This window comes from Haliotis rubra, unplaced genomic scaffold, assembly GCF_003918875.1.
Source record: "Haliotis rubra isolate DU_JTF1 unplaced genomic scaffold, ASM391887v1 Scf462, whole genome shotgun sequence".
Taxonomy (NCBI): domain Eukaryota; kingdom Metazoa; phylum Mollusca; class Gastropoda; order Lepetellida; family Haliotidae; genus Haliotis; species Haliotis rubra.
Genome location: NW_025767149.1, coordinates 823,927 through 835,327, shown reverse-complemented (window position 1 = coordinate 835,327; position 11,401 = coordinate 823,927). Strand labels below are relative to the sequence as shown.

The window sequence follows — 11,401 nt, the reverse complement described above, 5'->3', positions numbered from 1 at the left end:
AAGGTATATTTGCTTCCAATAAAGCCATACTTGGCGAAACAGGATGCTATAACATGCATATTGAGAGTCAAATGAGAGTTATTAGATACTGGATTAAACTTATAAGAATGCCTGATTATCGCTACGCCTATCAAAGCTGTCAAATATTGTTATCACTGGATAAATGTGGAAAGTATTCATGGGCTTCAGATGTGAGAAATATGTTATTTTCAAGCGAGTTTTCTCATGTTTGATTTAAGCAAAATGTTGGTGATATAAAAATGTTTTGTCAACATTTAAACAACGAATAAAAGATATATATTCACAGTTGGTACGCATCAGTCAATTCATCCAGTTTTCTTAGTCATTATTCACAATGTAAATCGATGTTCGGACCTGCAAAATATGTCAGTGTTCTTAATGATAAGTCCCTTTTAAGAATTTTTTTGTAAATTTAAAATCTCTCTTCATGCCTTAAAAATACAACGTTTTAGAAAAGATAATAATATATTGGAAGATTTATCATGTTCTTATTGTTCTTCTGGTAAAACTGAAGACGAACGACACTTATTATTAGTCTGTAAGACTTTCTCTGCCTGCCGAAAGAAGTATTTAAAATGCACTAATGATGCCCCACAAACGATATTCAATGTACTTAATTCTAATAATGCTGATATTATTAAATCTGTTGCCATTTTCATAAAACATTTGATGTCCATCCGTAAATCACATGTAAAATCATAATTTAATGTCACGTGACCAATAGTTGTAATTGAGTAACTTCAATTGTACTCTGGGCCACTGGGCCTTAACTACTGAATAAAGCCTGTGTGACTGTCTGTGTGTCTATCTGTCATTGTCCAGGTACTCCATCAATGTCGGGTGGTTATTTGCAAGCCTGAACTTCAAGGTATCTAGTCGTTCCTCCAAATCTCTGTACTTCTATTTGGGGTCAGTCTTTGGCCGGCATTGTACTGAAGCATCTTTGCCTCGTTCAGTCCTTGTTCATCTTCCAGGAACTTGGCCATCTCGAATAGGGTGGGATGTTGTTTTACCACAACCTTCATGAGACGGCCATGCCAATTGCAACCCCGGAGGTTGTTGTTTGTGCGGGGGCCGTCAGTATTTTTGGTACAGTCGAAAAGATTCACTTTGACTTCGCTGTGTACAGGTCCGTGGTTGTGGTCTCCAGGTACTTGGGAAATTATGTCGTTCACTGTTAAGACTGATATGCAGTCGTTCTGAATGCATCTCCACGAGATCCATTTTCCCCTTTTCTTCTTGTTCACAATAAACATATAACCATTTACATATATGTATGTTCCACCACGAGAAGTATAAAGAAACCTATTGTGCATTTTCCATAACTGAATTTGTGGAAATGATGATGAAAACTGTCAATTCCAACATTCTTATAGCTTGCACGTTTATGTAAGAAATTGAATAACTCACTACTAATGAACTGAGTGAACTAAACTCACTCACTAAACCCGCTGGTTCACATGTCAACCCGCTGGTACAAAAGTCATATTTCGTTTCCTGAGTGGAGACATTTTACATTTTGTAGAAAACCAGTGTTTTGATCCTTTAAAACAACACCGTTTTCACAACATCAAACATCAACTAAATTTGACAGAATTTTTTACTTAAGGTGTTCTGGCGCTTACCCCTCGATTGGTTTACTTAAATAAGTAGTAGTGTTGAACATGAAATCAGTGATTAGAGATCAATAGCAGTATAACTGCACCACAAAAGGTTATTCCCCGATTTTCCAATATAACAATTTCTAAACACGACGTCGCCGGCGACGTCGGCCTCGACGTCGTGGGCGACGTCGCCTTCGACGTCGTGGACGACGTCGATTTTGTATTTTTGTCGTAGATCTCTCTTGTGTATTTCTGCACGACGTCGTGGACGACGTCTTACACGACGTCGTGGGCGACGTCGTCTTTTTATGCGACGTCGTGGGCGACGTCGCCCACGACGTAGTTCTTTTTACGCGCCACGCGATGGCAATTATAGGACACAAAAGTTATTTCCTTTGCGCTAATTATAACTGACATGCTTTCGGTGTCACATTATTTGGAACTCCGGCCAAAGGTGATGTTATGCTGTCTGGAAATATGGCCTTTTTGTTATGCTTTGGCTGCACATAATGATAAGTGATTGTTGTACATATGATGTTTTTGAAGGATAATCCCAGCTGACTAATACTTTGCACGTGTTTCCCCTACTCTTTCCATACCCGTAAAAGTTAATTTTCCATATATATGTCTGCAAAAAAATACTGTAAAGTACTGGGATGACTGAATTTGGCCACCTGAGGTAGTGACCACAGCACTCTGGTTATACTGCACTGGGAGAGGACAGAGCTTGGCAAGATACCAATACATATGCTTGTCATTTAAACCTTTATCTGATGTTTGTGGAATGTGATTTTATAATTGAAGATGATCCCTGCACCTGTAGCCCCAAAATAGATGTTATTAGTCGGTGAATATTTAGAGAAAAACCAACGAGGTACGAGTGATTACGGGAAATATGCCCGAGTTGAAATAATGTTCACAGTGCCGAGCCTTGGCGAGGCACTGAACATTATTTCAACGAGGGCATATTTCCCGTAATCACTCGTACCGAGTTGGTTATTCTATTTATTACCCATAATGTAATTTAAAAGGAAGAACCACGAAAAAAACCACCCGGAGACAGGACTTGTGACCTTAAACAGCTGATTCGTATTCATGCGCGTATTAAACCTAACTTCTCCAGCGGTAATAACATAACTACGCTATGGAAATAGTACATCATAAAATCGCTTTAAAATACAACAAAATTATTATGCCTGGAGTAATTAATAAACATTTGTTAATATGATAAAAATTATTTTTTAAATATATCATTGAACTTAAGAAGAGCTAAACATTCATTCGATCAAGTCAGTGCGATGGAACATCGTTCATTCACGACTGACGTGTTTTCTAGAGACGGGGGACGGTGTAGTGTTGAAACACACTCTGGCAAAAACCTGTCAATTTTTGGGAAAGTCAACGGTTAAAAGTTGGGAAATCTAAACGACAACCATCCCACGAATACATCTAGAAAACGTTTTCTGTCAAGAAACTCAACAAGTTTGAAGATTAAACAACATTTTGTTCTGTGGAAGGCGTGTTACACTCTCGTCTCAGTGGAGTACAGCAGTTCCAAGAAGGATAACTCTAGTCGGAATCCGAGTCTATGAAATGTGTCAATCTCTGCATCAGGGACTGGGACCAACCTCTCAGATTGATTAGGAATGCATGGATATATAAAGTCATCTTGAAGAAGAACATTTAGCACTGATTCCGGTAAGAAAGGAGCTGTTTTCTGGTTCGATGGCATGGACGCCGTGTCCGACTTACTTGTTACACTTTCAGATAACATCTTCAGTCGGTATCTTGCTGTTTCTATTTCCCCGAATTCAGTTTCAACAACAAACAGGTTTTGGGAATTCAAGGGCTGTAAAATTCTTATCACTCTTCCTATTTGGTCACCGTCAACTTTAACTAGGTAAGTAACCTTGATCGGGGTTAGCCTAACGACGGCCATGTTTGTTTACAAACAATGCAAACGATTGTTTGGTGGTTTTTGTAAAGATTATATAATTTAAAAAGACTACTATTTATAACGCAGTTTTATTCCAAAATAATAACGTCTAATAAAAAGAATATTCATATTCTTTAACCTTAATGTTTTCTTTTTTTTTCTCGGAATGTGTGATTACATTACTTAATGTCAATTTATCAATGAATCGATGAAACTTTATGAATGAACGTAGTGTGTGAAAGTAGTTCCGGCATCCAATGAAAATGTACAAATATACGATCAACCAATCAATGTCGAGAATCACTAAATTGCACACTGTGCAAATATCAAAAAGATATTACACGGGATCTCCTCACCCGTATGGGTAATAATCCAAATTACTTCGTCTCTTTTTTTCAGTTGAAATTAAGATCTTTGCCTTTTATCAAAATGATATATTTTCAGTCTTAATGTGCCTATGTCGGGAATCAAACGCCGGTTTTTGACCTGACAGGCGAACGCTTTAACCACGAGCGTACCCAATCATTCCTTGATACATATGTTACACATGTTAGGAAACACATGAAAACAATGGCCGGATGAAACGAGTATTTCCTGACGTTAGTAAATTTGGGTAATACAGTCATTTTGTGTGGTGGTAGCTACTTACTTCAGTCAACTGTTCTATACTATATTGGCAAAAAAGCCATGTATTCAAATAGACATTGTCAAGTTTTGTCGTGTGGAAGCAGGTGCCGCGCACAACTAAATGGTAAGCAATGAATAGTTCCCATGCATGTGTGATATAGTATTAAGAAATTAACAGCATAATTTTTCAATTTGCAGGCATCGGTATCAGACACTACTATACATGTTACAAAGATTATTGCAATTATAATACAATACTGCAATATTGCGAATGGAAATATATGCACACACAAATACAAGTATTATTGTGTTCAAAACGGTGGCAGATGTCTTGATATTAAGGATGGACCTATGTAATATGTATAAATGCAGATGTATATTGCTTTCTTAATAGAACAACTATGTAATCATGTACAATGCCATGACGAAAACTAAACTGAATGATTCAAGCATGATTTGTTGAAAACAATAAAAAAGGGCATGTATATGTTTTAGGAAATACAAGGCTCAAAATATATTGTTCGCGTCCTGCAGTCAGTATAAATTCAGCGTCACAACTAATGTTCCTTCTTAATGCTTCGACATTGGCGGATGGGCACAACCAACAAGGCAGTCCGTCATTAACGGTACTACTGATTACTGATTACAGAACTTCAACCGCAGGTATCAATTATAGTTACAATATTGCTAGTGCAACGTCAAACAACAATGGGTTGTCAAAAGTATGAAACCTCGCCACCAAGATTTGAAAAACATTTGTACCAAACCATCTTAGTGTTGTTTAAGCCTTGCAAATACCTTCAGTAACCCGTGCTTGTCGTAAGAGGCGACTAACGGGATCGGGTGGTCATCGGTTCCAAATTGCGCCGATCGATGCTCATGCTGTTGATCACTGGATTGTCTGGTCAAGACTCGATTATTTACATACCGCCGCCATATAGCTGGAATATTGCTGAGTGCGGCGTAAAACTAAACTCACTCACTCACATGAAATTAATAGTCGACGAGACATTTCGCGCTACCCTACGAATTATCTCAGTGAACGAAGTGTTGTACAAGTTTCGGTCACTATATGTCATTCTCAAACAGTTTAGCATTTTCTTCCATTTAAGGTACCTTCAGCTGAATCGTGTCAGACAGTACATCGTTCTCTGCATCGCCCGAACGCTGGTAATCACGTAAATATGTTTATTCATTTCTTGGATAAAATAAGTCCAATATTCTCTGCTAAGATTTAACAGTCTGAGGACAAAAGAGGATGCAAAAAGAGCCAAGAAAACATTTAATTCTTTCTAGTTGAGGCAAGTTAACATTGTAAATTATTCCAGATATGGGTTGAATTCAATTACCATGGGGAACAAAAGCGTTACAGTTTTAACTACTTCTAACGACGAAACGTTTGCATGTGGCCCGTACGTTGCTCAAGGCATTTCGTGAGACCTTAGTACTCAAGGTGACACACAACGTACACTTGGTCCGGTGTATTTAAGTCCTATTAGGCGGAACACATCAACCCCAGTTCCGCACCAAATGTCACCTACTGGAAAATATCTGTACACACAATAAGCATAAGTCATGGTGATGAAAATGACAGCACTGAATACTTAAAATTGTGGTCAGTTTTAATTGCTGGTTGGATATGCGTTTAAAAAACATAAACATCTTACACTATTTCATCCAATCACAGCTGTCACATGTCTCTATCTCTTCATTTGTTTACATACGCTTCTCGCTCAGTGTGCAAGCGATTCTCATTTAGTGTAGTATAACCTATCAAGTTGTCATAGATGATGTTTTCGTCCTCCTTCTGCACGTGAAAAACGAGAGGCGTGATTGCTCACGTTATGCCCGTTATACTATGTAGAGCCGTATAGATGTCACACCACACAGTCATTGTTTGGTGAATGTTTTTGTCCGTGATGGAAATAGCATTATCTGTAAGATGTGTGACGGTTTATAAGCCAGATTGAGATAATTGTAAACTTCGGCTTCACTTACTCGATCGCGGTTCTACAATCCCGACCAAACCGAGGAGTGGTTTATCCGATGCATAACCTGACACCATTTGCATTGTGATCGGACCGCAACATGATTCTCGTATTGGGGGAGGTTGAACCCTATATTTCGTTTTTAATTTTATTCATATGTGATGTTTCACATTTCACTCATGTTTTCACGGCTATTTTCAGCCCTGCCAATGTCTCACAAAGTGCAATTAAAAGACCAAAGTGGACATAGCATGTCTGTCAACTGTGCAGATGGATTTTATTTCCACCGAGGAGAGACAGCAAGACCTTTCCATCAGCATTTGGAGGGCATCAGAGACATGCAGCTGCGCCCTGATGACGTCTTCGTTTGTGCCTACCCTAAGTCAGGTAGGATGAAGCAGCTATTGATGTATCACTTCCTCACAACCACCAGCCACCAGCCACCCACCCTTAACATCAGCATCAGCAACACAGCATCAGACACACACACGCACACACACACACGCACGCACGCACACACACACACACGCACGCACACACACACACACACACACACACACACACACACACACACACACACACACACACCAGCCATAAACTATGAACGGTCCCTATGTGACTGTATGCACATATGAATTTTGAAGTTGAGGTCACAGTATAAGTTGTTCACTGGTCTCGAGGGGGACATGGGTCCTATTAGTAATTTTGAACTGTTTGAAGCACGGGTATCGGATTAGAGTTCTCTCCCTTCCATCGATTTGAATTCGCAAAACATCGGTAATCTCCGTACATTATACGTGATTCGATGTTATTCGAGATAAAAAGTACTTCTACGAAGTACCTAATGAGTTCGGGATTCCCAGTGGAGTAATAGAAAATGTTACTCGTTTGTAAGCGGGGTACATAGAAACAAACAGAAGAGCGCTCAGCCAATCAGAAAACGACATTTATGTGTGAGGCAAGATAATACCTTTTGCCTCTGACTAAAATGACTAAAATAGTCATAAGATTTGCCAGTCTGAGTGCCAAACAAATAGCAACTACATGTATTACCAAGTCCAACATGGTAATACATGCCTAACAATTTTTGTTAAAACACAATGTTATGAAGGCAAGGCTTTATGGATTTTAACTTCTTAAGTGTAACGAGAGTAACAATTCAGTTTTCAACCCTTAAATACCCTACTCATTGTATATTAATGCATGCATAAATATAGGAACACTGCCCAAACCGGCGTAAAACCACACTCACTCACACAATCACTCATTGTATATTAATGCATGCATGAATACAGGAATACTCGAATCAACAATGCTTGAAAAAGGGCCATAATCGTCAAATGTGTCATTTCGAGACTGTTATAGTTTATGATGCACGAAAGCTGTAAACCTATACACTGTGTTAGCTCAACACTGACTGATACACCTGCAGGTACGCACTGGATATGGGAAGTTGTCAGCATGGTGGCCCATGACGATTTGGTGTACCGGAACCACCTGGAAAGACTTAACCAACCCGAGTTCAGATCCACCCGTTACCTTGACAGTCTGACCTCTCCCAGGGTGATGAGCTCCCACCTACATCTCCGATATCTTCCACGCCAAGTCTGTACAAACAGAACCAAAATCATTCTGCTCAGAAGAAACCCCAAGTCAGTGGCCGTGTCCTACTACTACACGACAAAGGGCATGAGATCCATAGAAGGCTGTGAAGCAGGGTTAGTGACGGTCCAGGACTATGATGGGAAATGGGAAGACTATCTTCAACTGTTTCTGGACGGGGAAGGTATGAATCTGGAATCATGTATCTAATTCATATCTCTTTTATTCAATGGCATGTTCTGAAGAGGCCACAGGCATATAGTACAATGTCAAATACCAATAATGGCACACAATCACAAGGTCTGTCTGCCCTGCATGAAAAGTTTGTAGTTATTCCCACTGATAAGGCCTCAAATAACATAATCATTATATGTAAACATCACTACATAAATTGATTTTTGAGTTTGATACACGTGACATAATGCCACATATAGGTGAGGTGAAATTGGGTTTAACGTCGCGCTGGAGAATATTTCGCTTATATGACGACGTGCAGTGAAGTATGAATACCCCACTCAGACACATTATACTGACTCCGAGCCGACCAGTCCTTGTTGTACCCATTAATGCCGAGCGCCAAGCAGGGACCAACAAGTACCATATTTTAACATCTTTTGGTATGACGCGGCCGGGGATCGAACCCGCGACCTTCCGCTCTCCGGGTGGACGCTCTAACCACTACACCACGGAGGCGGTCAATGCCACATATAAGGCCAGTATGTTAACTGAGGAAGAGATCTGCCTGAGCCATTCAACGTTGCTATCACTGTTTGGCTTGACTTTCAAACCTGAAGACATGTCCGTTACTCTTTTGTACTGGATTCCAAAGCTACATAAAAATCCGTACAAAGTGAGATATGTTGTTGGGTCCAGTAAATGTACCCCCAAATCACTGTCTCGAAGATTAACCATAATTACTTAATACTATCAAGGGGGGACTTTCTGGATATTCACAGAAAGTATTTGAGACAAGCGAAAGTAGACCATATGGATACTCAAAAACTCATGGATGTGCTGACATTTTTACAATCCCAGAAACGGACCGAGTTCCCCGTATATAAACAAGGGAAACTTTTGAAATTTCCATTATGTTCTCTGCATCAGACAAGGGTAGGCGGGTACATTACAGCACACTGTCTAAATATAGGACAAGTCTAAATATAACACACCAATGTTGCTCACTGACTCCACAGGTACAATGCATACAGGTGGAACACACATTGTACAACGTATAACACTGCCGAATAACTCGCTCACTAGCCCACCGCTGATCCACTCACTTACATACTGATAGTAATTCTTTGTTTGACAGATCCAATGGCTGTTGTTAAGAACTTATCAGCTTGGGCGTTCTTTCCACATAATGTAGATTCGTTGTAACTTGAACAACTCTTTCAAGATGACATATGCATTACATCTGCAGTCCCGTATGGCTCCTACTTTGACTACCTGCTGGACTGGGAGACTGAGAGGACAAAGCACCCGGAGTTGCAAGTCTTAGACCTAACGTTTGAAGAGATGAAACAGGTTATGTTTGAAGGCAATCACTAAACACTAATGAAATGAGCTGAATGTTGTTACGATACAAAGCGTCCAACATTTAAATGAACAATGATACGATTACCAGTATTTTCCGCACAGAATAGTGTAGAGTGTTTTCTGCACAGAAATGAGTAGTGTGTTTTCTGCACAAAGTATTGTAGCAAGGTTTTTTCACGGAATATTGTAGTGTGTTTTCTGCAGATTATTAAGGAATGGTTTCTGCATAGAATATTAGGGTGTGTTTTCTGCACAGAATTTTATAGTGTATAGTTGTCAAATTATTTGACAATTCCATTTGGTATTTCAGAACCCAGTCCTTACTGTACTGAAAGTTGCAAAATTTCTTGGAAAAGAAATGACACGACAGCAGGCCATGTCGATTTCAGACGCCTGTAACTTCCAACATCTAAAGACTCGTGACGCTGATGATGAAACTAGATGTATGGACATGACATGGAAAGAAGGATATGGAACGTACAGAAAAGGTATTGGTGAAAATTGGCCCGGAGTAGTAGGATCAGGTCCCATCTATCCGCCCACCCACCCATAATTCATACATACAATACACGCGCACGCACACACATACGCACGCATGCACACACGCACGCACGCACACACACACATACATACATACATACATGCATACATCACCCCTTTTGAGTTCTATTATATCCAAGAACTGAATGTGTACATACGGTTTTAGGGATGTGGGGGGATGATCGCATCCGACAGGGAGTGATGTAATATAAGTTGTTCACTGGTCTCGAGGGGCACATGGGCTGATGTATCCTCGATGTTTGTTTATGCTCCCTGAGCCCGAAGGGCGAGGGGAACATAAATAAGCATCGAGGGTACATCAACCCAAGGGCCCCGAGAGACCAGTGAACAACCTATATTACATCACTTATAATACATCACTTAACAATACAGTGAAGCTTATCAGCAATAATTCCAATCAAGCTGAAGTGACCTCGTAAGTATAAGTAGCAGTGGACTTCCCCACGGAGATATCATGTGACAGAAATGGCCATTCTAGTTGTATAACACGGACTCTCTGAAACACAAGCATGTAAATAATAATTGCTCATATCTTCAGTTAGTAACGTTTTATACTGACACTTTCTGTTTTAGGAGAGACACAAGAGTGGAAGAAATGGTTTACTACTGCTCAAAATGTTCACTTTGACAAGGTGTTTGCAAGGAAAATGGCCACCTCTCAGCATTTGAGAGAATGGAGTTAACGCACTATCCAGTAATACAAGAGGCGTCATGGTCTTTGTCTGGCCATGATTCGATCTGTCGTCTGGATACAGGTAGTTGTCGTATGGCCTCAAACAACCAATCACTTTGATTACTTATATGGCCTCAAACAACCAATCACTTTGATTACTTATATGGCCTCAAACAATCAGTTACTTTCATGACTTTGGTTGCACGTAGTTGTTGTATAGCCATTTACTTGAATTACTTCCTTAGTCTATACCCATGGATTTAGTGCGCTGAAGTTTGTACATGTGTTAGTCCGAGACTGGCCTCAGCGCGACTCATGTGTCACCAGCATCGTAACGGAAGGGGTCAGATATGTATTGTTCCGGTTAAACACTAACTCCAATGCCTTGTGCCAAGATGATTTTCTTATACATTTCATTTGCTAAAATAAAGAAGCGACAATTTGCTTATATTTTGATAATATGAAAAATACATTTTGTGAAAGACACTTTCAGTTAGGCTTACTAAGGCCTTCAGTGTAATGCTGATCAAGCAACAACTTTGACAATAAATTAGAAGCTGCTTCACATTTCAACTGTTTGAATGTTTATCCCCCAGGAGCCCGTTCCACAAAGCGATCGTAGCGCTACGACAGTCGTAAGCGTATGTTACAGTATGGGAGTTACGATAATCTTAGCGCTACGATTGATTTGTGAAACGTAGCCCAGGATTGAAAATGTCTTCTTTGAGTGGCATTGTTTAGAAGTTGGAGAGGAATATACGGATAAAGCGCATTATGAATAATGTAGTTGTTCATCCATAAAGCTTGTCAGTTGTCATAATAAAGAAGTTGTTCATCCATAGAGCTCGTG

The 11,401-nt window shown here is 39.8% G+C and overlaps 1 protein-coding gene across 1 annotated transcript; it reads left to right on the top strand.

Moving 5' to 3' along the window:
* Positions 1-7,637: 7,637 nt before the first annotated feature.
* Positions 7,638-10,983, top strand: LOC124290333 (sulfotransferase 1B1-like). Its single transcript, XM_046727043.1, has 4 exons — positions 7,638-7,962; positions 9,202-9,305; positions 9,628-9,805; positions 10,452-10,983. The coding sequence occupies exons 1-4, from the start codon at positions 7,638-7,640 to the stop codon at positions 10,559-10,561; spliced, it is 717 nt and encodes a 238-aa protein (XP_046582999.1). The 3' UTR covers positions 10,562-10,983.
* Positions 10,984-11,401: the final 418 nt, after the last annotated feature.

What these genes read in the sequence shown, in the direction of transcription:
- LOC124290333 (XM_046727043.1), top strand. Translation starts at nt 7,638, where the DNA reads ATGGTGGCCCATGACGATTTGGTGTACCGGAACCACCTGGAAAGACTT. An exon ending in CGTTTGAAGAGATGAAACAG is followed by an intron (nt 9,306 to 9,627) that starts GTTATGTTTGAA and finishes TTGGTATTTCAG; the next exon opens with AACCCAGTCCTTACTGTACT. An exon ending in ATATGGAACGTACAGAAAAG is followed by an intron (nt 9,806 to 10,451) that starts GTATTGGTGAAA and finishes TTTCTGTTTTAG; the next exon opens with GAGAGACACAAGAGTGGAAG.